The following is a 25,821-nucleotide window of genomic DNA, read 5'->3' as shown; positions in this document are numbered from 1 at the left end:
AGCCACGCCCCCGAGTGGTGGGTGGGGCAAAGATATGCATATTTGTGGGCGGAGCATGCAAATAACGCTGCGTCGTGGGCGTGGTCATCCTCACACCAAGCGTTGATTGACAGGGAGATGTGGGCCTCTGATTGGCTGACTGGCAGCTGCCTCGGCCTCTGATTGGCTGAGCGGTCGCGGTCTGCGGTTGGCTCCGCCTGCGCCTGCGTGCGGGTGCCGCGGCAAGATGGCGGCGGAGCGGTCTGAGGCGGCGGCCGCGGCCGTGGTTGGTGGTGGGGCCGCGGTATCCGGTAACGGGGCCGAGGGGTCCCCGTACGGGAGCTGGGCCCCGGCTGAGCTCCAGGCCACGCTGGCCGGGATCGGAGCCCCCGCGCAGGGTGAGACCGGGGGGCCCATTGAGGGGGGGGGCTGAGGGGTTCATCCGGGTATTCAGGGGGCTGGGGGGGGGGCATTGAGGTGTTTGGGGCCTTATTGGGGTACTTGGGATCCTATTGAGGTGTTTGGGGCCCTATTGAGGTATTTGGGGCCTTATTGAGGTGTTTGGGTTCCTGTTGAGATATTAGAGACCCTATTGAGGCATTTGATGCCTTATTGAGGTATTTGGAATCCTATTGAGTTATGAGGGATCCTATTGAGGTGTTTGGGACTCTAATGGGGTCCCCAGTGGGGGTGGGAGGTCTTGGGGGAGTATTTGGGGCGACCCTTGGGGTATTTGTGGGGTATTTGAGTGGTCCTTGGGGTATTTGGGGGGGTCCCAAGCAGCCATTGCTGTGTCTGGGGGGTCTTTAGGAGTAGCTGAATTGGGGGGGGGGGGGGGGATCCTAAAGAGATGTTGGGGGTACCCAGGGCTTGTATGGGGGGAGTCCTATGGGGCAATGAGGGGGGGGGTCGTATGTTGGGGGGGGGAAGAATTGGGGGTCACTAACCCCCCCCATGGTCCCCAGGTACCCGGGAGGAGCTGGTGGAGCGGCTGCAGGCCTACACCATGCAGGTGAGCCCCCCCCCAGGCCTTGGGGTGGGGGGGGTCCCCAATATCCCATTGTGCTCTATTAGGATGGGGGGTTCCCATCCTTATGGGGGGGTCCTTGTGTTCCCTGGGGGGGGGGGACATGGATTTGTGCCCCCCCCCCCCCCCCCCTTTAATGGGTTCTTTCCTTGTGTCCCCCCGTATAGACAGGGATTGTGCTGAGCCGCCCCGTGCTGCGCCCTGAGGAGGGGGACAAAGCTGCACAGGTGTGGGGGGGGGGGGCACAAGTGGGGGGGGGGGGCAAGGAGGGGTTTTGGGGTTCAATGGGGGGGGGAAACAGGAGCCCTCCAGTTTGGGGTAAGGGGGGGGGTGCAGGACTCATCCATTGTAACCAGTGGGGGGGGGTGAGGAGTGGGTTGGGGGGGGTGAGGAGTGGGTGGGGGGGGGTGAGGAGTGGGTGGGGGGGGTGAGGAGTGGGTTGGGGGGGGTGAGGAGTGGGTTGGGGGGGGTGAGGAGTGGGTTGGGGGGGGTAAGGAGCAGTGGGGGGGGGGGTCTATGGGTGCTGCAATGACACTGAGTGCTCTGCCCCCCCCCCCAGCTGCCTGGGCTGCCCCTGCAGCACCCATTGGTGCCCCCCCCCCCCGCCGGGGCTGGGGCTGAGCTATGGGCTGGGGGGGGTCGGGGTGCCCCCCCCCCCACCTCCGCCCCCCCCCGGCCTGCGGGGGGGGGGAGGGGCTCTCGGAGGAGGAGCGGCTGACGCTGGCCCAGCAGCAGGCGGCTCTGCTGCTGCAGGAGGAGCGCGCACAGCAGGTGGGGGCACCTATGGGTGCTGGGGGGCACCTATGGGTGCTGGGGGGGCACCTATGGGTGCTGGGGGGCATCTGTGGGTGCTGGGGGGGTACCTATGGGTGCTGGGGGGCACCTATGGGTGCTGGGGGGCATCTGTGGGTGCGGGGGGGGGGTACCTATGGGTGCTGGGGGGGGGTACCTATGGGTGCTGGGGGGCATCTGTGGGTGCTGGGGGGGGTACCTATGGGTGCTGGGGGCGTACCTATGGGTGCTGGGGGGCATCTGTGGGTGCTGGGGGGGTACCTATGGGTTCTGGGGGGGTACCTATGGGTGCTGGGGGGGGGACCTATGGGTGCTGGGGGGCATCTGTGGGTGCTGGGGGGGTACCTATAGGTGCTGGGGGGGTACCTATGGGTGCTGGGGGGGGTACCTATGGGTGCTGGGGGAGTACCTATGTGTGATGGAGAGCTCTGGGGGGGCGTCTGTGGGTGCTGGGGGGCACCTATTGGTGATGGAGGGTTCGGGGGGGGGTGTCTGGGGGTTAGCCATAGGTGCTGGGGTGATGGGGGGGGTACAGGGAGCTCTTCATGGGTGATGGGGGGGTACCCAGAGGTGCTGGGATGGGCCTGGGGGCACCCATAGGTGATGGGGAGGAATGGGGGGGGTACTGAGGAATGATGGGTGAAATACAGCAGGGTATCTATGGGCAATGGGGGGCACCCATGGGTGCTGGGGGGCATCTGTGGGTGCTGGGGGGGTCCAAAAGAGTTAAAGGGTTCCCATGGGGCTGTTTGGGGGGGGGGGGTTGGTGCAGGTTCATGCAGCACCCATGGGTGCAGGGGGGTGCTGTGAGTGTAAGCGTCACCCATGGGTGCTGGGGGGGGCCGTTTGGAGGCATTTAACGTCCTACTGGGGGGTGGGACACACGTGGGGGTGCCGCAGGTCCATGGGGCACCCATGGGTGCTCTGACCTTGGGTTCCCCCCCCCTTCCCCCAGGGCCAGCACCCATTTGGAGACAAAGCAAAGGAGCAGGAGCTGCTGGAGCAGCAGAAGCGGGTGAGGATGGGGGCACCCATGGGTGCTGGGGGGGGGGTCCATGGGTGCCCCCCTCACCTTTGGGTGTCCCCCCCCCCCAGGCCGCAGTGCTGCTGGAGCAGGAACGGCAGCAGGAGATGGCCAAGATGGCCCCCGCCGTGCCCCGCCCCCCCCCCGATGTGACACCCATGGGTGCTCGGGCCTCGCTGCCCCCCCGAGGTGGGTGTCAACACCCCCCATCAGTGGGGGGGGGGGGACCCACACCCCCTCAATGGGTGCTCTCTGTGTGTCCTCCATCCCATAGCGTTCCCTTCTCCCCCCCCCACAGGCAGCACCCCTATGGGTGCCCCCATCCCTGGGGTGCCCATGGGGGCATCCCGGCCACGTGGGCCCCCCCCCCCCGCCTGGTGAGGAGAGCCGAGAGGTGGGTGCTGGGGGGCTTTGGGGGGGGGTCCCCCAAAGGTGTTGGGTGCTTGGTGTGGGTTTGGGGTCCTCTTTATGGGGGGGGGGTTCCCCATGGGTGGGGGTTCCCCATAGGTGGGGGGTCTCTGGATGGGGGGGTGCTCCCTGACCCCCCCTTAATGTGTGGGGTCCCCCCCAGCCCGATGACCCAGGTGTGGGTCCCAAGATCCCCCAGGCCCTGGAGAAGATCCTGCAGCTGAAGGAGATCCGGCAGGAAGAGCTCATCACGGTGCCAGGGCTCTCCGGTGAGCACCCATGGGTGCTACTGGGGGGGGGGGGCAGCACCCAGACCCCCCCTTGTTCACCCCCCCCCCTTCGTATCCCCATAGCTGAGGATGAGATGGAGACAGAGCCTCGAGCAGCAGCTACAGCCTCAGAGGCAGAGGAGGACACGGGGCTGTCCAAGAAGGAGGTGGGATGGGTGCCCCCCACCCATGGGTGCCATTGGGGGGGGGGGGGTGGGCTGGGTCCTATGGATCGCTGGGGGGGTTTCGCCCCCCCCCCCCATCACCCCCATTGTCCCCCCCCATCACCCCCATTGTGCCCCCCCATTGTGCCCCCCATCACCCCCTTTGTCCCCCCCATCACCCCCTTTGTCCCCCCCATCACCCCCTTTGTGCCCCCATCACCCCCATTGTGCCCCCCATCACCCCCATTGTGCCCCCCATCACCCCCATTGTGCCCCCCCTTTGTGCCCCCCATCACCCCCTTTGTGCCCCCCATCACCCCCATTGTGCCCCCCCATTGTGCCCCCCATCAGCCCCATTGTGCCCCCCATCACCCCCTTTGTGCCCCCCCATTGTGCCCCCCATCACCCCCTTTGTGCCCCCCCATTGTGCCCCCCCATTGTGCCCCCATCACCCCCATTGTGCCCCCCATCACCCCCATTGTGCCCCCCCATTGTGCCCCCATCACCCCCTTTGTGCCCCCCATCACCCCCATTGTGCCCCCCCATTGTGCCCCCATCACCCCCATTGTGCCCCCCATCACCCCCATTGTGCCCCCCCATTGTGCCCCCCATCACCCCCTTTGTGCCCCCCATCACCCCCTTTGTGCCCCCATCACCCCATTCTCCCCCCCCAGCGCAACCGCAAGCGCCGCAACCGCAAGAAGAAGAAGCGAGGCCGAGGCCGGGAGGCCGGGGGAGGCTCTGCCCCCCCCCATCCTCAGCCTCCCCCCCCACCCCGGACCCCCCCAGCACCGCAGTGGAGATCGAGTATGTGACTGAGGAGCCTGAGATCTATGACCCCAACTTCGTGTTCTTCAAGAGGATCTTCGAGGCCTTCAAGGTGGGGCTGGGGGCACCCAATGGGTGCTATGGGGTGGGGGGGGGGGGTAGCACCCATGGGTGCTCCTGAGAACCCCCCCCTGTTCTAACCCCCCCATAGCTGACGGATGATGTGAAGAAGGACAAGGAGAAGGAGCCGGATAAAGCAGAACGGCCTGAGAGCAGCTCCCTGCCCAAGAAGAAAGGGGGGGAGGACGGGCGCAAGGGCAGCGAGGATGACAGCTCTGAGGATGAGCAGGTGGGGGGCAGAGGGGGATGTGGGGGGCTGAGGGGGGTGGGGGGCAAAGAGGGACGTGGGGGGCAGAGGAGGATGTGGGGACATAGGGGAACATGGGGGGCAGGATGGACATTGGGGACAAGGGGGTATTGGGGACAGAAGGGGGTCGGGGGGAGAAAGGGGGACGGGGACATGGGGGATGTGGGGGGTAGAGGGAGATGTAGGGATATAGGGGAACATGGGGGGCAGTATGGACATTGGGGACAAGGGGGTATTAGAGACAGAAGGGGGACATGGGGGGAGAAAGGGGGATGGGGGACATAGGGATGGAGGGGGATGTGGGGGGTAGAGGGAGATGTAGGGACAGAGGGGAACATGGGGGATGGAGGGGGATGTGTGGGGCAGAGGGAGATGTGGGGCAAAGAGGGATGTGAGGGGCAGGAGGACACAGACATTGGGGACAGAGGAGGATACTGGGGACAGGGATGTGGGGGTCAGAGAGCAATGGGGACAGAGGGACATAGGGATCAGAGAGCAATGGGGACAGAGGGACATAGGGATCAGAGAGCAGTGGGGCAGAGGGACTGACAGCCCCATTGCTGCCCCCTTGGGGGTCCCCAGGAGAAGAAGCCTGAGGTGCCCAAGCTCTCCAAGAAGAAGCTGCGGCGCATGAACCGCTTCACTGTGGCCGAGCTGAAGCAGGTGGGGGGCACGGGGCCCATGGACCCCCCCATAACCCTATGGGGCTCCTCACCCTCTCTTAGGGACCCTCTTGTGCCCCATGGAACCCCCGCCCCCACAGCACGGCCCCATAGGGTGCTTTGCTTTCCCTATCTCCTGTATTTATTATGTCTTATACATTCCTTATTTTGTCTTATACATTCCCTATCCTTACGTCCCACACTTCACACCCTATATCTCAAATCCCAATGTCCCCCATTTCGTATCTCACATCCCCATCCCCATATTCTCATGTCCCCACATCTCACATCTGCATTTCACACCTTGTATCACCACATCCCCATCCCCATCTCCTCACATCTCATATCCCCATCTCACACCCTGTATCCCCCCATCCCCACATCTCACATCCTATATCCCCCCATCCCCATCCCCACATCCCCATATACCCATCCCCATATTCCCACATCCCCCATCCCTACATCCCCTATTCCTACATCCCACATCTCCCACCCTAAATCCTGCATCCCCCATCCCTCCACCCCCATCTCCCACCCTGTATCCCCACATCCTCACATCCCCATATCACCACATCCCCCATTCCTACATCCCACGTCTCACTCTATATCCCCACATCCCCCATCCCCACATCCCCATCCCCCATCCTTCCACCCCCATCTCCCACCCTATACCCCACATCCCCATCCCCACATCCCCATCCCCATACCCCATCCCTCCATGCCCATCTCCCACCCTATACCCCACATCCCCATCCCCCATCCTTCCAACCCCATCTCCCACCCTATGCCCCACATCCCCATCCCCACATCCCCATCCCTCGATCCCCATCTCCCCCCTTATATCCCCCCATCCCCACATCTCCATCCCCACATCCCCATCCCCATCCCCCATCCTTCCACCCCCATCTCCCACCCTATACCCCACATCCCCATCCCCACATCCCCATCCCTCCATCCCCATCTCCCCCCTTATATCCCCCCATCCCTACATCCCCATCTCCCCCCTTATATCGCCCCATCCCCACATCCCCATCCCCCATCCCTCCATCCCCATCTCCCCCCTTCTATCCCCCCATCCCCACACCCCCATCCCCCTGTCCCCCCGCAGCTGGTGGCGCGTCCGGACGTGGTTGAGATGCACGACGTGACCGCTCAGGACCCCAAGCTCCTGGTGCACCTCAAGGCCACGCGGAACTCGGTGCCGGTGCCGCGGCACTGGTGCTTCAAGCGCAAGTACCTGCAGGGCAAGCGCGGCATCGAGAAGCCTCCGTTCGAGCTGCCTGACTTCATCAAGCGCACGGGCATCCAGGAGATGCGCGAGGCCCTGCAGGAGAAGGTGGGGGGGGCAGGGGGGGTCCTTGGGGGGGGGTATGGGGGGGCTGTGGGGTGCTTTGGGGGGGTTATGGGTGCCCATAGGGGGGTTATGGGTGCCCGTAGGGGGGTTATGGGTGCCTATTGGGGGTTATGGGGGGGGTTATAGGTGCCTATTGGGGGTTATGGGGGTGTTATAGGTGCCTATTGGGGGTTATGGGGGGGCTATGAGGTGCTTTGGGGGGGTTATGGGGAGGTTATAGGTGCCTATTGGGGGTTATGGGGGGGCTATGAGGTGCTTTGGGAGGGTTATGGGGGGGTTATGGGTGCCTATTGGGGGTTATGGGGGGGCTATGGGGTGCTTTGGGGGGGTTATGGGTGCCCATAGGGGGGTTATGGGTGCCTATTGGGGGTTATGGGGGTGTTATAGGTGCCTATTGGGGGTTAGGGGGGGGCTATGGGGTGCTTTGGGGGGTTATGGGGGGGTTATGGGTGCCTATTGGGGGTTATGGGGGTGTTATAGGTGCCTATTGGGGGTTGGGGGGGGCTATGAGGTGCTTTGGGGGGGTTATGGGGAGGTTATAGGTGCCTATTGGGGGTTGGGGGGGGCTATGGTGTGCTTTGGGGGGTTATGGGGGGGTTATGGGTGCCTATTTGGGGTTATGGGGGTGTTATAGGTGCCTATTGGGGGTTGGGGGGGGCTATGAGGTGCTTTGGGGGGGTTATGGGGAGGTTATAGGTGCCTATTGGGGGTTGGGGGGGGCTATGGGGTGCTTTGGGGGGGTTATGGGTGCCCATAGGGGGGTTATAGGTATCCTTTGGGGGTTATGGGGGTGTTATAGGTGCCTATTGGGGGTTATGGGGGGGTTATGAGTGTCCTTTGGGGGTGTTATGGGGGGTTAGGAGTGCCCATGTGGGGCTTTGGGGGTGTTATGGGGGGCTAGGGGTGCCATAGGGGGGTTATGGGGGGCCTGTGGGTGTCCTTTGGGGGGGTTATGGGTGCTCATAGGGGGCTTTGGGGGTGTTATGGGTGCCCATAGGGGCTTTTGGGGGTGTTATAGGTGCCTATTGGGGGTTATCGGGGGTTATGGGTGTTCATAGGGGGCTTTGGGGGTGTTATCGGGGTGTTACAGGTGCCTGTTCAGGGTTATGGGGGGGCTAGGGATGCCCATAGGGAGCTTTGGGGATGTTATGGGGGGCTATGGGTACCCCTTTATCCCTGTTCCCCCCTTTATATGCCTGTCCCCCCTTATATCCCTGTCCCCCCCTTTATATCCCTGTCCCCCCTTATATCCCTGTCCCCCCTTTATATCCCTGTCCCCCTTTATACCCCTGTCCCCCCTTATATCCCTGTCCCCCCCTTTATATCCCTGTCCCCCCTTTATGTCCCTGTCCCCCCTTTATATCCCTGTCCCCCCTTTCTATCCCTGCCCCCCCTTTGTATCCATCCCCCCTCTTTGTATCCCTGCCCCCCCCTATATCCCTATTCCCCCCCCTTGTATCCCTGTCCCCCCCCCAGGAGGAGCAGAAGACAATGAAGTCCAAGATGAGGGAGAAGGTGAGGCCGAAGATGGGCAAGATCGACATCGACTACCAGAAGCTGCACGATGCCTTCTTCAAGTGGCAAACCAAGCCCAAGCTCACCATCCATGGGGACCTCTACTACGAGGTGGGTGCCCCCCACCCATGGGTGCTGCCCCCACCCCCAATGGGTGCTAACAGAGACCCCCCCCCCATCCAACCCTTTCCATGCTCATCCCAGGGGAAGGAGTTTGAGACGCGGCTCAAGGAGAAGAAGCCTGGAGACCTCTCGGATGAGCTGCGCATTGCCCTGGGCATGCCCGTGGGGCCGGTGGGTGGCACCCATGGGTGCTGGGGGCACACTGAGGGGGCCAGGGGCACCCATGGGTGCTCAATGGGTTACCCTGAGGTGCCTAAGGAGCACCCATGGGTGTTGGGGTCACACTGAGGGGGCCAGGGGCACCCATGGGTGATGGATGGGTTACCCTGAGGTGCTAAGGAGCACCCATGGGTGTTGGGGTCACACTGAGGGGGCCAGGAGCACCCATGGGTGATGGATGGGTTACCCTGAGGAGCACCCATGGGTGTTGGGGTCACACTGAGGGGGCCAGGGGCACCCATGGGTGATGGATGGGTTACCCTGGGATGCCTAAGCAGCACCCATGGGTGCTGGGGTCAGCCTGAGGGGGCCAGGGCACCCATGGGTGCTCAATGGGTTACCCTGTGGTGGCCATGGAGCACACACGGGTGCTGGGGTCACACTGAGGGGGCCAGGAGCACCCATGGGTGATGGATGGGTTACCCTGAGGAGCACCCATGGGTGCTGGGGGCACACTGAGGGGGCCAGAGGCACCCATGGGTGATGGATGGGTTACCCTGAGGAGCACCCATGGGTGCTGGGGGCACACTGAGGGGGCCAGGAGCACCCATGGGTGATGGATGGGTTACCCTGAGGAGCACCCATGGGTGATGGATGGGTTACCCTGAGGAGCACCCATGGGTGATGGATGGGTTACCCTGAGGAGCACCCATGGGTGATGGATGGGTTACCCTGAGGAGCACCCATGGGTGATGGATGGGTTACCCTGAGGAGCACCCATGGGTGATGGATGGGTTACCCTGAGGTGCCTGAGGAGCACCCATGGGTGATGGATGGGTTACCCTGAGGTGCCTGAGGAGCACCCATGGGTGCTGGGGTCAGCCTGAGGTGGCCAGGGAGCACCAATGGGTGCTGGATGGGTTACCCTGAGGTGCCTAAGGAGCACCCATGGGTAATGGATAGGGTCACCCTGAGGTGCCTAGGGAGCACCCATGGGTGCTGGGGTCACCCTGCCATGGCCAAGGAGCACCCATGGGTGCTGGCAGGGAGCTAGGGCTGATCTGTGTCACCCTGAAATCCTGTGTGCTTGGAGCATGGGGGGGTGCTCAGCTCTCAGTGGGTGCTGGGGGCACCTTTGGGTGCTGACCCCCCCTTTCTGGTGCCGGCAGAATGCACACAAGGTGCCCCCCCCATGGCTGATCGCCATGCAGCGCTATGGGCCCCCCCCCCTCCTACCCCAATCTCAAGATCCCAGGGCTCAATTCACCCATCCCCGAGGTGAGGGGGGGTTATGGGTGCTGGGGCGGGGCTTTGGGTGGTATTGGGGGGGGTTATGGGTGCTGGGGGGGGGGGGGGGGTTTTGGTGCTGGGTTATGGGTGGTGCGGGGGGTTATGGGTGCTGGGGGGGGCTTTAGGGGTCTTGGTGGGGGGAGATTTGGGTGCTGGGAGGCACTTTTGGGGTCCTGTACATCCATGGGTGCTGGGGGCTGCTCCATTGGGTGCTGGGGGGGGGGGGGGGGGGGGGGGCTGAGCAGCACAAGGGGAATTTGGGGGGGGGGTTTCTTATAGTCCAGGGCTGTTCTTTGGATGCCTGGGGGGGGGGGGTTGAGGTGCTGGGAGGTGGGGGGGGGGGGCTCAGGCTCTGTGCTCATCCCCCCCCCCCCCACCAGGGCTGCTCCTTTGGGTACCACGCTGGGGGCTGGGGGAAGCCTCCTGTGGATGAGACAGGGAAGCCTCTATATGGGGACGTGTTCGGGACCAACGCGGCCGAGTTCCAGGTACGGGACCCCCCCCCCCGGTATCCAAACCCCGCCCCCGGCATCCAAGCCACGCCCCTCGGCATCCAAAACTCCCCCAGCACCTTCCAGCACCCAGATACCCCCCACCCACTGTGGAAACACCCCCCCTCTCCCCCCCCCCAGCATCCTAATGCATCTCTTGGCACTTAATCCCCCCCCCCAGCACCCAAACACATCTCTTGGCACCCAATCAGACCCCCAAAACCCCCTCTAGCACCCAAATTCATCCCCTTGCACCCAAATACCCCCCAGCACCCAAAAATACCCCATAAACATCCAGACACCCCCCCAGCACCCAAACACCCCCCCAGCACCCAAAGGACCCCCCCATACCTTAACCCCCCCCCCAGACAAAGGAGGAGGAGGAGGAGATTGACCGCACCCCATGGGGGGAGCTGGAGCCTTCGGATGAGGAGTCCTCGGAGGAAGAGGAGGAGGAGGAGAGTGATGAAGAGAAACCGGATGAGACCGGATTCATCACCCCCGCGGACAGGTGGGGGCACCCCTGAGCCCCCCCAGCACCCTGAGCCCCCCCCAGCACCCTGCCCCCTATCCTGACCCCCTCCCTGACCCCCCTCCCAACACCCTGACCCCTCCTCCAGCACCCTGCCCTCTATCCTGACACCCTCCCCCCCCCAGCACCCTGACCCCCACCCTGCCCCCTCTAGCACCCTGACACCCCCCAGCACCCTGACCCACACCCTGACACCCCCAAGCACCCGACCCCCCCCAGCACCCTGCCCCCACCCTGACCCCCATCGTGACCCCCCCAGCACCCTGCCCCTTATCCTGACCCCTCCCTAGCACCCTGACCCCCACCCTGATCCCCACCCTGACCCTCCCAGCACCCTAACCCCCACCCTGCCCCCATCTTGCCGCCCCCTCCAGTACCCTGCCCCCCACCCTGAACCCCCCCCAGCACCCTGACCCCCACCCTGACCCTTTTACGTGTCCCCCCCCAGCACCCTGACCCCCACCCTGACCCCCCCCCCCCCAGCACCCTGACCCCCACCCTGACCCTTTTACGTGTCCCCCCCCAGCGGCCTCATCACCCCCGGGGGGTTCTCGTCGGTACCGGCCGGGATGGAGACCCCAGAGCTCATTGAGCTGCGCAAGAAGAAGATCGAGGAAGCCATGGATGGGTGAGGGGGGGGCAGGGGGCTGGGGGGGGGGGCAGGGTGCTGGGGGGGTGATGCTGTGAGGTCCTGGGGTGCAGGGGGGGGTGTTCCCAGGGGCAATCATTTGGGGTGCAGCTCAGCACCAGCTGCTGAGTGATGGGAAGTGGATGGGGGGGGAGCAGTGCTTTGGGTGCCCCCATTCACCCCCGTTTTTGTGCCCCCCGCAACAGCAGTGAGACCCCCCAGCTCTTCACTGTGGTCCCCGAGAAGCGCACGGCCACTGTGGGCACAGCCATGATGGGCTCGACCCACATCTATGACATGTCTGCAGTGAGTGACAGCACGGGGGGGGGGGCCCCAAAAACCCCCCTTAACCATTAACCCCTCTCTTTGTGACCCCCCCTTTAACCCCTCTCTTTGTGTGTCCCCCTTTACCCCCTCTCTGTGCCCCCCCCCAGGTTCTGGGGCGCAAGGGCCCCGTGGCTGAGGCGCAGGGGGTGGAGGTGGCTCTGGCCCCCGAGGAGCTGGAGCTGGACCCCACAGCCATGACCCAGAAGTATGAGGAGCACGTGCGGGAGCAGCAGGCGCAGGTGGAGAAGGAGGATTTCAGTGACATGGTGGCCGAGCACGCGGCCAAGCAGAAGGTGGGGACCCCCCATCACCCCCCCCATCACTCCCTTTAACCCTCCCCATCACCCCCTTTATATCGCCCCCATCACCCCCTTTATAACCCCTTCATCACCCCCATCACCCCCACATCAACCCCTTTATCCCTCCCCCATCACCCCCTTTATCCCCCCCATTATCCCCTTTATATCCCCCCATCACCCCCTTTATCTCTCCCCTATCACTCCCTCTCTCCCCCCATCACCCCCTTTATCTCCCCATCACCCCCTCCATCACCCCCTTTGTCCCCCCCATCACCCCCATTATATCCCCCCCATCACCCCCTTTATCCACCCCATCACCCCCTTTATCCCATCACTGCCTTTATACCTCCCCATCACCCCCTTTATATCACCCCCATCACCCCCTTTATCCCTCCCCCATCACCCTCTTTATCCCCCCCATTGACCCCATTGTCTTCCCCATCCCCTGCAGCAGAAGAAGAGGAAGGCTCAGCCCCAGGACACCCGAGGTGGGGGCAAGAAGTACAAGGAGTTCAAGTTCTAGAGGTGGTGGAACCCCCCCTGGACCCCCCCCATGGCTGTCACCCATTGGGGTCAATGGGGTGGCCCCATTCCTTGTCCCGATCCCATGATCCTTGTTCCTATGGTTTTGTAAATAAAAGGGGGTGTCCGTCCCCCCCCAACACCCTCAGCTTCGTGCTTGGCTTGGGGGCACCAGGACACTGTCACCCCAAGCTCCATCCCAGTATCCCAATGCTCCCAAGCTTCATCCCAATGTCGTCTTCTCGCCAGGCTCCATCCCAGTGTCCCAGTGCTCCCAAGTTCAATCCATCCCATTATCCCCTTGATCCCCATGTCCAGTAGCACAGCTTCCTTAGTATCCCTGTGTCCTAAGTTCCCTATGTCCCCAAACTCCATCCCAGTGTCCTAATGCTCCCAATCTCCATCCCAGTGTCCCCCTGGTCCCCATGTCCAGCAGCACAGCTCCTTGGTATCCCTGTGTCCCAAGCTCCATCCCAAGATCCCTGTATCCCAGCAGCAAGGCTCCCTCAGTGCCTGTCCCTGTGTGCCCAAGCTCTATCCCAGGCTCTATCCCAGTATCCCGATGCCCCCAAGCTCCCTGTGTCCCAGTCTCCATCCCAATGCCCCCTGGTTCCGGTGTCCAGCAGCACAGCTCCCTTGGTATCCCTGTGTTCCCAAACTCCATCCCAGTGTCCCAATGCTCCCAGACTCCATCCCAATATCCCTGTATCCCAGCACGAGGCTCCCTCAGTGCTTGTCCCTGTATCCCTGAGCTCCATCCCAGTATCCCTGTATCCCAGCTCCATCCCAGGCTCTATCCCAACGTCCCTGTATCCCCAACCTCCATCCCGGTATCTCCCATTTCCCGCGTTCTCCCCTCCACGGGGGCGTGTCCACCTCCATCCCCACCCAATCAGCGCCCAGCAAGCGGCTGAGGGGGCGTGGCCACCCCAGCCCATCCACCAGTGGGCGTGGCTTCCCCTTCCGCATCGTACCCCACCAATCCGCTCCCTCTGTGGGCGTGGCCTCGCGGCGGGGGTGCGTCCCCTGACCAATGACAACGCTCGGCTCCCCCGTGGGGGGCGTGGCCATCCGTGAGGCGGCGGCGGTGATGGCGGAACGCAGCGGCCCCCGCGGCCCTCCGGGCCCGGTCCCACCGGCCGCGGCCTCTCCGCTGCCCCCCCCCGGGCCCCCGGGGCCTCCCCCCCCCACCCCCGGGGCTGTGGGGCCGGGGCCCGGTCCGCGGCCGGTGCAGATGAACCTGTACGCGACGTGGGAGGTGGACCGGAGCTCCCCCAGCTGCGTGCCCCGGTGAGACGGGACCCCCACACATAACCGGTGCTATGGAGGGGGGAACAATGGGTACCGGGTACCGGTTACCGGGTACCGGACACCGACCCTCGGCCCCCCCCCCCCCCAGGCTGTTCAGCCTCACCCTGCAGCGCCTGGTGCTGGTGCGGGAGCTGGGCAAGGACCTGGGCTCCGTGGTCATCGCCGTTAAGCTGCAGGTGGGGGGGGGATGGGGTCCTATGGGGGGGGGAGGTTATGGAGGTTGGGGGGTGATGGGTCTATGGGGGGTGATGGGGGTGGGGGGGGGAACGGGGTCCTATTGGGTGGGGGGGCAGGCCATGGGTGCATTATGGAGGTTGGGGGGTGCTGGGTGCATGGGGGGTGATGGGGGGGGCAGATGGGGTCCTTGGGGTGGTTGGTATGAAGGTTGGGGGGTGCTGGGTCCATTGGGGGTGGTCCTTGGGGTATCCCAGGGGTGCTGGGATCATTTCGGGGGGGGTCTCAATGGGTTTGGGGGGGGGTCCAAGCCACCCCCTTTGTCTCTATTGTGTTGGGGCCCCTCCTGTTCCTTAAAGGGCTCCAAGCGGATCCTGCGCTCCAATGAGATCCCATTGCCAGCTGGGACCCCCGAGACCGAGCTCCAGCTCACGTTCTCCCTACAGGTAACACCCCCCCCTCTCCCCCCCCCCCCCCCCCCCCCCAGCACCCGTGGGTGCCCCCCACCCATTACTATCCCCCCCCCGCAGTACCCCCACTTCCTGAAGCGGGACAACAACCGGCTCCAGGTGATGCTGCAGCGACGGAAGCGCTACAAGAACAGGACCTTCTTGGGGTACAAGACCCTGGCTGTGGGGCTCATCAACATGGCTGAGGTGGGTGCTATGGGGGGGGTCAGGGTGCTATGTGGGGGGTCAGGGTGCTATGGGGGGGGGTCAGGGTGCTGGCAGCATCAGAACCCCAGTGCTTATGGGGTTATTTAATAGGGTGCTAGGGGGATTGGGGTACCCAGCATTGTATGGGCAGCACTAAGGGGTGCAGCCCCCGTCATCCCGTCTGGATGCCCCCCCCATCCCCTCTGCATGCCCCCCCATCCTCTCTGGATCCCCCCGCATCCCTTCCGTGTGCCCCCATCCCCTTTGTATGCACCCCCCCCCTCTAACCCCCCCCATCCCCTTTGTACGCCCCCCCCACCCTCTCTAACCCCCCCCTGCACCCATAGGTGCTGCAGCACCCCAGCGAGGGGGCCCTGGCGCTGGTGCTGCACCGGGCGGTGAAGGATGCTCCAGTGCCCGTGGCCGAGATCAGGGTGAACTCCCTCTCCAGCCAACCCATTGACCAGGAGGCCAAGGGCAAGCTCTCGGGTGAGGCACCCATGGGTGCTGATGGGGGGGGGGGGCAAGAGCACCCATGGGTGCTGATGGGGGGGGGGGGGCATGAGCACCCATGGGTGCTGATGGGGGGGGGGGGTGGGCCGGAGCACCCATGGGTGCTGATGGGGGGGGGCAGGAGCACCCATGGGTGCGGATGGGTGGGGGGGTGGGCAGGAGCACCCATGGGTGCTGAGGGGGGGGGGGCAGGGGCACCCATGGGTGCTGATGGGTGCCCCCCCCAGATCGCTCCCCTGACATTGACAACTACTCAGAGGAGGAGGAGGAGAGCTTCTCCTCAGAGCAGGAGGGCAGTGATGATGCTCTGCATGGGCAGGTGGGTGCTGGACCCTCCCCTGCACCCATGGGTGCTCCCACAACCCCCTCACCCCCCTCTATCCCCCACCCAGGATCTCTTCTATGAGGAAGAGGAGCTGCCCAAGGTGAAGAAGACGCGGAGGAAGCTGATGGCATCCACCCGGGTGAGGCAGGGGCCACCCATGGGTGCTGACTGGGGAGGGGGGGGTCACCCATGGGTGCTGCTGATGCCTCTGTGCTCCCCCCCCCACAGCAGCCCAACATCAAGCAGAAGTTCGTGGCTCTGCTGAAGCGCTTCAAGGTGTCGGAGGAGGTAGGAGCACCCATGGGTGCTGGGGAGGGGGGGACAGTGGGGGCTATGGGGATGTGGGGTACATGGGGCTAGGGGTGGTATAGGGGGGCAAGTATCACCCTGTGGCTGGTGTCACTGGTGTCGTGATTGGTGTCACCATATGGCTGCTGTCACCCTATGATCAATGTCACCCTATGCTGCTGTCACCCTATGGCCTGTGTTACCCTATGGCCCTTGTCACCCTATGGTCATTGACACCCCGTGGCCGCTGTCACCCTATGCCCATTGTCACCCTATGGCCGTTGTCACCCTATGCCTGTTGTCACCCTGGGGCCATTGTCACCCTATGCCCGCTGTCACCCTATGCCCGCTGTGACCCTGTGGCCATCATCACCCTATGGTCACTGTCACCCCATGGTCACTGTCACCCCATGGTCATTGTCACCCTATGCCCATTGTCACCCTATGCCCATTGTCACCCCATGGCCGCTGTCACCCTATGCCCATTGTCACCCTATGCCCATTGTCACCCCATGGCGGCTGTGCTGGCCCAGGTGGGCTTCGGGCTGGAGGCCGTGGCCGGTGCCCGGATGCGTTCGGTGGCCGAGGACCTGGACGAGCTCTATGACACCCTCGAGATCTTCAACCCCAGCGACAGCGGCGCCGACATGGACGACACGGACAGTGTGCTGAGCACCCCCAAACCCCGCCTGCGGTGAGCCAGCACCCATGGGTGCCCCCAACACCCCTGCGGTGAGCCAGCACCCATGGGTGCCCCCAACACCCCTGCGGTGAGCCAGCACCCATGGGTGCCCCCAACACCCCTGCGGTGAGCCAGCACCCATGGGTGTCCCCAACACCCCTGCGGTGAGCCAGCACCCATGGGTGCTACAGTAACCCCTCTGTGGTGAGCCAGCACCCATGGGTGTCACAAACCCCCTATGGTGAGTGAGCACCTATGGGTGCTACAATAACCCCTGTGATGAGTGAGCACCCATGGGTGCCCCAAACCCTGCCTGTGATGAGTGAGCACCTAGGGGTGCCACAATAACCCCTGCAGTGAGTGAGCACCTATGGGTGCCCCAAACACCCCTGTGCTGAGTGAGCACCCATGGGTGCTACAATGCCCCCCTATGGTGACTGAGCACCCATGGGTGCCCCAAACCCCCCTGCATTGAGTGAGTACCCAGGGGTGCCCCAACCCCCCCTATGGTGAGTGAGCACCCATGGGTGCCCCTGCCCTGCGCACAGCACCCATGGCCCCCCCCCGTCCTTGTCCCCACAGCCCTTTCTTCGAGGGGCTCTCGCAGTCAAGCTCACAGACAGAGATGGGCAGCGAAGGAGCCCCCCCGGTCAGTGCAGGGGCATGGGGGGGGGGCACTTGGGGGGCAGGAGGGGGGACAGGAGGGGGGGGCACTTGGGGGCCAGGAGGGGGGGGATCCTGTTTTAGGGGTAGTTGGGGGGGGCTGGGAGGGGTTGGGGGGGTCAAAGGGGGGGCTGGGAGCGTTTGGGGGGTGTCAATGGGGGGCTGGGTTAGGGTCAAGGGCGGGTCAATGGGGGGGGTTCAGCATTGGGGGTGCTCAGCACCCATCACCCCCCCACATTCCCCACAGGCAGAGCCTGGGGCCAAGGGCGGCCGCAGACCCCCCGAGGAGGGGGTGCAGGACCCCGAGGGGCTGGTGAGGGACCCCCCCCTAAAATCCCCTTAACTCCCCCCACAACCCCCCATAAACCCCCCCCAACCCCCCCATAAACCCCCCCTTAACCCCCCCTAAACCACCCCTAAACCTCCCTTCCCTTCAACCCCCTCCCGATATTGGGGTCCCTGCAGCTCCCCCTTTGTGTCTCCCATCCACAGGACCCCCGGGGGGACCCCGAACCCCTGCCTGAGCCCGGGGGGGGCCCCGAGAAGCTGCGGACCCCCCTGCGGGGCAGCAAAGGGGAGGCAGCATCACCCAGGTGGGGGCACTTGGGGGGAGGGGGGGCACCCATGGGTGGTGGGGGTGTTGGGTGCCCATTGGGTGCCCATTGGGTGCAATGTGTGTGTATGTTCACAGGGCGGATGTGGGGGGGGCCCCCCCTGGTCGGGGCCGTCGGGGCACCCCCCAACGTGAGCGGGGCCCCCCCCGACCCCCCCCCGGTGAGAGGAACAACAGCTCCGATGGGGGGGAGCGGTCCCCGGAGCTGGCCCCCCCCAGCGCGCAGGTATGGGGGGGGGCATTGGGACCAATGGGGGCACAGGGGGGGTTGTGGGGACCCCCCAACAATGGGTGCCCCCCCCATAATGGGTGCCCCCCCCCCCACAATGGGTGCCCCCCCCCCCCCCACAATGAGTGCCCCCCCCACAATGGGTGCCCCCCACCCATAATGGGTGCCCCCCTCACAATGGGTGCCCCCCACCCATAATTGGTGCCCCCCCCATAATGGGTGCCCCCCCCCATAATGGGTGCCCCCACCCATAATGGGTCCCCCCCCCCCACAATGGGTGCCCCCAACCCGCAATGGGTGCCCCCCCATAGTGGGTGACCCCATCTGCCCCCCATCTCTCCCCCCCCCCCCCCCCCATAGGTGCCCGCCCCGGGCCCCCGCAGAGCAGTATGGGAGCAGTTGGGGCGGGCGCTGGGGCCGGAGCCAGGGCTGCCCGAGAGCCTCGTTCTGGTGCAGAGCGGCCATTGGCAGGGACAGGTAAGGGGGGGGGCACGTGGGGTGGCCCCCCCTATGTATTGGGGTTATTGGGGGGGGGCACCCATAATATAATGGGGGGGGTAAATTGAAGGGGGTGGTAGCCAATGATGGGCATCAATGGGGGGGCTGTGGGTAATGGGGGGGTGGGGGTAACACGTGGGGGGTTCGGGGGGGCTCATGCCCCCCCCCCCCCCGCAGTGGGTGTCGGAGCTGCTGCAGGCACAGGGTCAGGCACCGGTGGGGGCCACGGGGGGGGAGCTCCCGGCGCTGCTGTCGGCGCTGCTGAGCCGCATCCAGCGCCTGTGAGTGACCCCCAATGACAACACCCCAATGGCAACACCCCCAACAACCCCTCCATAAAACCCCAACAACACCCAATGACAACACCCCAATGACACCCCTGGAAACACCCAATAACACCCCAATGACAACACCCCAATGACAACACCCCAAACCCCCCTCAACAACACCCCCAACAACACCCCTCAGCACCCCAACAATCCCACCACCAAACCCCCAACAACCCCTCCCCAATAACACCCCAACACCCCATAACACCCCAACAACCCCCACAACACTAACACCCCAACAACCCCCCTGAAAACACCCCCCCCGAAAACACCCCCCAACAACACTCAACACCCCCCCAATAACTTTTGCCAATAACAGCCCCAAAAACACCCCCCCATGGTTCCTATAGGCCCCCCCCATGGGTCCTATGGGTCCCCCCATTTACCCCCCTCATGGGTCTTATGGGTCCCCCATCCCTTCCCCATGGTTCCTATGGGCTCCCCCCCCATGGTTCCTATGCGCCCCCCCCATGGTTCCTGTGGGCCCCCCCATCATCCCCCCACGGTCCCTATGCCCCCCCCATGGTTTCTATGGACCCCCCCATCACCTCCCCCATGTTTCCTATGGTTCCCCCCCCATGGTTCCTCTGCCCCCCCCATGGTCCCTATGCCGCCCCCATGGTTCCTATGGGCCCCCCATCACCTCCCCCATGGTTCCTGTGCCCCCCCCCCCGCAGGTGCCACAGCTCAGCGCTGCCCCCCCGGGTGCTGAAGGTAGCAGCCGTTGGGGGCTCCGGGTTCCACAGCGCCCTCCTGCGGGCGTTCGTGCGGCTGCTGAGCACCCGCAGCCCCGAGTGGCCGAGTTACCTGCGCTTCCTGCCCGTGCCCCTCGGTGAGACCCATAGGGACACATAGAGACACATAAGAGTACCTATAGCACCCATAGGGACCCATAGAGCACCCATAGCACCTATAGAGCACCCATAAAGTACCTATAGCACCCATACCTGCGCTTCCTGCCCATGCCCCTCGGTGAGCACCTACAGCACCCATAGCACCCATAGAGCACCCATAGAGTACCTATAGCACCCATACCTGCGCTTCCTGCCCGTGCCCCTTGGTGAGACCCATAGAATACCTATAGAACACATAGGGACCCATAGAGCACCCATAGGGACCCATAGATTACCTATAGCACCCATACCTGCGCTTCCTGCCCGTGCCGCTGGGTGAGACCCATAGCACCCATAGAGCACCCATAGCACCTATAGAGCACCCATAGGGACCCATAGAGTACCTGTAGCACCCATGCCTGCGCTTCCTGCCCGTGCCGCTGGGTGAGCACCCATAGGGAACCCATAGCACCCATAGGGACCCATAGCACACATAGCACCCATAGAGCACCCACAGCACCCATACCTGCGCTTCCTGCCTGTGCTGCTGGGTGAGCGCCCATAGGGAACCTCTAGCACCCATAGAGCACCCATAGTACCCATAGTATGCATAGGGCAACCATAGCATCCATAGAGCACCCATAGCACCCATAGAGCACCTAGAGTATGCATGGGGCACACATAGAGCACCCATGGGGCACCCAGAGCATCCAAAGGGCACCCATAGCATCCACAGCATGCATGGGGTACCCATAGCACCCATAGGGCACCCATAGCATCCATTGAGCACCCGTTTCATCTGTGGGGTACCCATAGCATCTATAGGGCACCCATAGCATCTATGGGGTACCCATAGCACCCATAGCATCCATAGGGCACCCTAAGAGGCTAAGGGGGTTCCCTGTCTCCCATTGCCCCCAGGCCCGCACCCAGTGGCTCAGTACCTGGGCTCTGTGGATGGGCGCTATGGGGCAGCCTTCCTGGACCCCCCCTGGCGAGAGCTCTTTGGGCGCAGCGAGCCCCCCCCCACCGGTAAGGGGCACCCATGGGTGCTACCAGTGCCCCACGGGGGGGTGGGGGGTGTGCACCCTGACCCCCACCTATGGGTGCTACCAACACCCCACGGAGGGGGGGGGGGTGCACCCTGATTCCCACCTATGGGTGCTACCAGCACCCTATGGGGGGTGTATGGGGGGTGCACCCTGACCCCCACCCATGGGTGCCCCCCCAGAGCCGTTCAGTGTGGCCGGGCGCATCCTGGGGTACGTGGCTGGGGCCGGGGTCACCCTCGCGCTGCCGGTGGCTGAGGCCATGCTGACCTGTGGGCACCAGCTGTGAGTGTGGGATGGGGAATGGGATGTGGGGTATAGGGTATGGGATATGGGGTGTAGGGTGTGGGATATGGGGTGTAGGGTATGGGATATGGGGTGTAGGGTGTGGGATATGGGGTGTAGGGTGTGGGATATGTGGTATAGGGTATGGAATATGGGGTATGGGATATGGGATATAAGGTATGGATGTGGGGTATGGGATATGGATATGGGGTATGGGGTATGGATGTGGGATATGGGGTATGGAATATGGGGTATGGGATATAGACATGGGACATGGGGTATGGATATGGAATATGGGATATGGGTGTGGGCTATGGGTATATGGGGTGTGGATATGGGATGTGGGATACACGAACAGGGCCATAGGATGGGATGGGGACATGGGACAGGGATACAGGTGCAGGGTGGTGGTGTGCATGGACTACACCCCTTATGTCCCCCTCCCCTCACCCCCCATCACCCCCCCCATAACCCTCAATGTCCTCCCCCATAACCCCCCATGTCCCATCTGCCTCCAGCCCCGATGAGGACTCCTACCAGAAGTTTGTGCCCTTTGTGGGGGTGAGTCCATGGGGGGCAATGGGTGACACAAGGAGGTGACACTGGGTGACACTGGGTGACACAAGGAGGTGACGGTGACACTGGGTGACAATGGGTGACACAAGGAGGTGACACTGGGTGACACTGGGTGACAATGGGTGACACAAGGAGGTGACACTGGGTGACACGGGGGTGTCCTTGGGCTGTCCCTACAGGTGGTCAAGGTGGGGCTGGTCGAGGACCCCCCAACAGCTCCAGGTAAGTGCTGCCCCCCCCATTGTCCCCACGCTTGGGGGGGGGGGGGCACCCCAAGGTGCTGCTGCCCCTGCAGGGGCACCCAAGGGTGCTCTGTGTCCCCCCCATAGGTGATGGGGACGAGGGGCCCCCCCCGGGGCTCACGGTCCCCTCCCCATCCCCCCCCGGGGGACCCCGTGAGGCTGCAGCGACCCCCCCAGCATCACCCTCCATGGCCGGCGGCACCATGGGGTGAGCACCCATAGACCTGGGGGGGGGCACCCATGGGCCTGGGGGGGCACCCATGGGTCTGGTCCTATGGGGGGGGAGCACCCATGGGTCTGGTCCTATGGGGGGGGCACCCATGTCACTGTTATTGGGGGGGGGCACCCACATCCCTGTTATTGGGGGGGCACCCACTTCCCTGTTATGGGGGGGCACCCATATCCCTGTTATTGGGGGGGCACCCACTTCCCTGTTATTGGGGGGGGCACCCATGTCCCTGTTATTGGTGGGGGCACCCACATCCCTTTTATTGGGGGGAGAACCCACATCCCTGTTATGGGGGGTCCCCCCCCATTGCCCCCATTGCAGCTCCTCGGGGGACGCCATGGGCCTGCAGGTCGATTACTGGGGGGGGGCACCCATGGGTGCTGCCGAGCGGCGGCGGGAGGGGGAGCGGCGCGAGGCCGGGGGGGGCCCCCCCAAGACCACCCTGAGGGGAACCTTCCGCTCGCTGCTGGTGACGAGGCTGCCCCCCCCCGGGGACCCCCCCACGGGCACCATGGCCATGACCCTGGTGAGCAGGGAGAAGAACAAGAAGGGTGAGCGGGGGGGGGCACCTATGGGGTGTGGGGGGGGGTACACATGGGGTATGGGGGGGTATACATAGAACACGGGGGGGCACCCACAGAGGATGGGGGGGCACCCATGGGGCGTGAGGGGGGCACTCATGGGGTAATGGGGGGGGCACCCAGAGAGTATGGGGGGGTACACATAGAGTATGGGGGGGCACCCATAGGGCATGGGGGGAGCACCCATAGAACATGGGGGGGCACCTATAGAGCATGGGGGGGCACCTATAGAACATGGGGGGACACCCATAGAACATGGGGGGCACCTATAGAGCATGGGGGGGGCAACCATAGAGCATGGGGGGACACCCATAGAGCGTGGGGGCCACCCATAGAGTATGGGGGGGGCACACATAGGGCATGGGGGGGTACCCATAGAACATGATGGGGGCACCCAAGGGTGGGTTTTGGGGAGCCCAAGGGTGGGCATTGGGATGATTTGGAGCACCCAAGTGTGGGATCTGATTGGTTTGGGGCCCCCAAGGGTGGCTTTGGGGGTACCCAGAGCACCCATGGGTGGGGTTTGTGGTACCCAAGGGTGGCTTTGGGGTTACCCATAGCACCCACCGGGGTCACCCCATGACCCCCACCCATGGGTGCTTCCCCCCCCCCCCCAGTGCCCACCCTGTTCCTGAGCAAGCGCCCGCGGGAGCCGGATGCCAAGAGCCTGGTGGTGGAGGGAATCACTCGGCTCATCTGCTGCCCCCGGCAGCCCCCGGCCCTGCTGGCGGGTGCGGCGGCACCCATGGGTGCTGGGGGGGGTGCATGGGTGCTGGGGGGGACATGGGTGCTGGGGGGGGTATGGGTGCTGGGGGGGACATGGGTGCTGTGGGGGGGGTATGGGTGCTGGGGGGGGACATGGGTGCTGTGGGGGGGGTATGGGTGCTGGGGGGGACATGGGTGCTGGGGGGGACATGGGTGCTATGGGGGGGGTATGGGTGCTGGGGGGGGTATGGGTGCTGTGGGGGGCATGGGTGCTGGGGGGGATACATGGGTGCTGGGGGGGCATGGGTGCGGGGGGGGATACATGGGTGCTGGGGGGGGCATGGGTGCTGGGGGGGATACATGGGTGCTGGGGGGGGTATGGGTGCTGGGGGGGATACATGGGTGCTGGGGGGGGTATGGGTGCTGGGGGGGTACATGGGTGCTGGGGGGGGCATGGGTGCTGGGGGGACATGGGTGCTGTGGGGGGTATGGGTGCTGGGGGGGACATGGGTGCTATGGGGGGGGTATGGGTGCGGGGGGGACATGGGTGCTGGGGGGGGGCATGGGTACTGGGGGGGGGTACATGGGTACTGGGGGGAGGTACATGGGTGCTGGGGGGGGCATGGGTGCTGGGGGGGACAGGGGTGCTATGGGGGGGGTATGGGTGCTGGGGGGGGTATGGGTGCTGTGGGGGGGGTATGGGTGCTGGGGGGGACATGGGTGCTGGGGGGGACATGGGTGCTATGGGGGGGGTATGGGTGCTGGGGGGGGTATGGGTGCTGTGGGGGGCATGGGTGCTGGGGGGGATACATGGGTGCTGGGGGGGGCATGGGTGCTGGGGGGGATACATGGGTGCTGGGGGGGGCATGGGTGCTGGGGGGGATACATGGGTGCTGGGGGGGGTATGGGTGCTGGGGGGCTACATGGGTGCTGGGGGGGGCATGGGTGCTGGGGGGACATGGGTGCTGTGGGGGGTATGGGTGCTGGGGGGGACATGGGTGCTATGGGGGGGGTATGGGTGCTGGGGGGACATGGGTGCTGGGGGGGGGCATGGGTACTGGGGGGGGGTACATGGGTCCTGGGGGGAGGTACATGGGTGCTGGGGGGGGCATGGGTGCTATGGGGGGGTCCATGGGTGCTGGGGGGGCATGGGTGTTATGAGGGGGTCCATGGGTGCAATGGTTGGGTCCATGGGTGCTGGGGGGGGGGGGTTATGGGTGCTGTGATTGGGTCTATGGGTGCTTTGGGGGGTCTGTGGGTGCTATGGGGGCCCATGGGTGCTGTGGTTGTGTCCATGGGTTCCATGAGGGGTCTGTTTGTCCATGGGGGTGTCCCATGGGTGCTGTGGTTGGGTCTATGGGTGCTATGGGGCATCTGTGGGTGTTACAGTTGGGTCTGTGGGTGCCCTGATGGGTCCGTTTGTCCATGGGGGTCCCATGGGTGCTGTCTCCCCCAGTGACGGTCGATGGGACCCAATGGGACGACATCAAGTTCTTCCAGCTGGCAGCTCAGTGGCCGTCCCACGTCAAGCACTTCCCTGTCGGCATCTTTGGGACCAAAGCCCCCTGAGACCCCCACCCATGGGTGCCCCCCCCCACAAGGGCCATCACCCCATTGGGACACCCATCGCTTCTGCCAACCCCCCCCCCATGAGCACCCATGGGTGCAGGCACCCACTTACAGGAACCAAGAGCACCCATGGGTGCCAGGAACCCTGCTCAGCACCAGTGCCATGCACTCCAAGAGCACCCATGGGTGATGGGACAACCCCCCCACAAGTGCCACTGCCACTCCCCCCTCAAAGCACCCATGGGTGCTTCCCCCCCCCGTATCCCCCAGCACCCATGGGTGCCCCCCTCCAGTGCCAACCCCCCCCAGCACCCGTGGGTGCTTCCCCCCCTCCCTGTATCCCCCAGGACCCATGGGTGACCCCTCCAGTGCCAACCCCCCATCCCAGCACCCATGGGTGCTTCCCCCCCTCCCTGTGTCTGCCAACACCCATGGGTGCCCCCCTCAGGTCCCAGCCCCCGCCTCCTCCCCCAGCACCCATGGGTGCCCCCCTTCGGTGCCAACCCCCCCCCCAGCACCCATGGGTGCTGACACCTCCTTGTCGTGTCTGTGGTCCCCCCCCCACAAGGGGGCGCCCTCCTCAGTGCCAAACCCGCCCCTCCCCCACGCCTCGCATGTGCCAAAGGGGGGGAGGGCCGCCAGCTCCGTGACGTCATCACCATGAACCCTCCCCCCCCCGCTTTGGCCCCGCCCCCATCGCCCCTCCCCCACCGCGGGGGCGACCAATAAATGAATGAAGGAGTGTGAGAAAGCTCCGCCCACGCGTCATGC

General features: G+C 64.5%; 2 protein-coding genes across 6 annotated transcripts; both read left to right on the top strand.

Moving 5' to 3' along the window:
* The first annotated feature begins 208 nt into the window (after positions 1 to 208).
* Positions 209 to 12,848, top strand: SF3B2 (splicing factor 3b subunit 2). Its single transcript, XM_034071896.1, is given in 26 exon segments — positions 209 to 377; positions 945 to 991; positions 1,174 to 1,233; positions 1,566 to 1,616; positions 1,649 to 1,777; positions 2,754 to 2,813; positions 2,894 to 3,078; positions 3,125 to 3,179; positions 3,181 to 3,216; positions 3,394 to 3,499; positions 3,584 to 3,666; positions 4,338 to 4,409; positions 4,412 to 4,543; positions 4,643 to 4,780; positions 5,381 to 5,461; positions 6,569 to 6,796; positions 8,291 to 8,440; positions 8,534 to 8,623; positions 9,781 to 9,828; positions 9,830 to 9,889; positions 10,282 to 10,389; positions 10,761 to 10,903; positions 11,451 to 11,552; positions 11,759 to 11,858; positions 11,987 to 12,172; positions 12,630 to 12,848. Coding segments are annotated over 26 exon segments (2,673 nt in total). The 5' UTR covers positions 209 to 226; the 3' UTR covers positions 12,702 to 12,848.
* Positions 12,849 to 13,899: 1,051 nt separating this feature from the next.
* On the top strand, positions 13,900 to 25,335 carry LOC117437379 (phosphofurin acidic cluster sorting protein 1). 5 transcript variants are annotated; one of them, XR_004550437.1, is made up of 24 exons: positions 13,900 to 13,990; positions 14,100 to 14,187; positions 14,545 to 14,631; positions 14,716 to 14,841; positions 15,189 to 15,330; positions 15,582 to 15,673; positions 15,747 to 15,818; positions 15,908 to 15,967; positions 16,501 to 16,661; positions 17,232 to 17,298; positions 17,560 to 17,625; positions 17,805 to 17,905; positions 18,004 to 18,151; positions 18,515 to 18,631; positions 18,830 to 18,933; positions 19,659 to 19,813; positions 20,736 to 20,846; positions 21,046 to 21,148; positions 21,667 to 21,709; positions 21,904 to 21,946; positions 22,054 to 22,174; positions 22,517 to 22,721; positions 23,394 to 23,507; positions 24,938 to 25,335. XR_004550437.1 is itself a non-coding variant. In XM_034071675.1 (24 exons), the coding sequence occupies exons 1-24, from the start codon at positions 13,935 to 13,937 to the stop codon at positions 25,048 to 25,050; spliced, it is 2,520 nt and encodes an 839-aa protein (XP_033927566.1). In that variant the 5' UTR covers positions 13,900 to 13,934; the 3' UTR covers positions 25,051 to 25,335. The 5 variants fall into 5 exon arrangements, 2 of the variants coding, with proteins under 2 accessions (XP_033927566.1, XP_033927567.1); XM_034071675.1 differs by having other exon boundaries at positions 22,517 to 22,746; XM_034071676.1 differs by lacking the exon at positions 20,736 to 20,846 and having other exon boundaries at positions 22,517 to 22,746.
* The last annotated feature ends 486 nt before the right edge of the window (positions 25,336 to 25,821 follow it).

Source organism: Melopsittacus undulatus, chromosome 22, assembly GCF_012275295.1.
Source record: "Melopsittacus undulatus isolate bMelUnd1 chromosome 22, bMelUnd1.mat.Z, whole genome shotgun sequence".
In the NCBI taxonomy this organism is placed as follows: Eukaryota; Metazoa; Chordata; class Aves; order Psittaciformes; family Psittaculidae; genus Melopsittacus; species Melopsittacus undulatus.
This window is presented reverse-complemented; position numbering and strand designations above follow the sequence as displayed.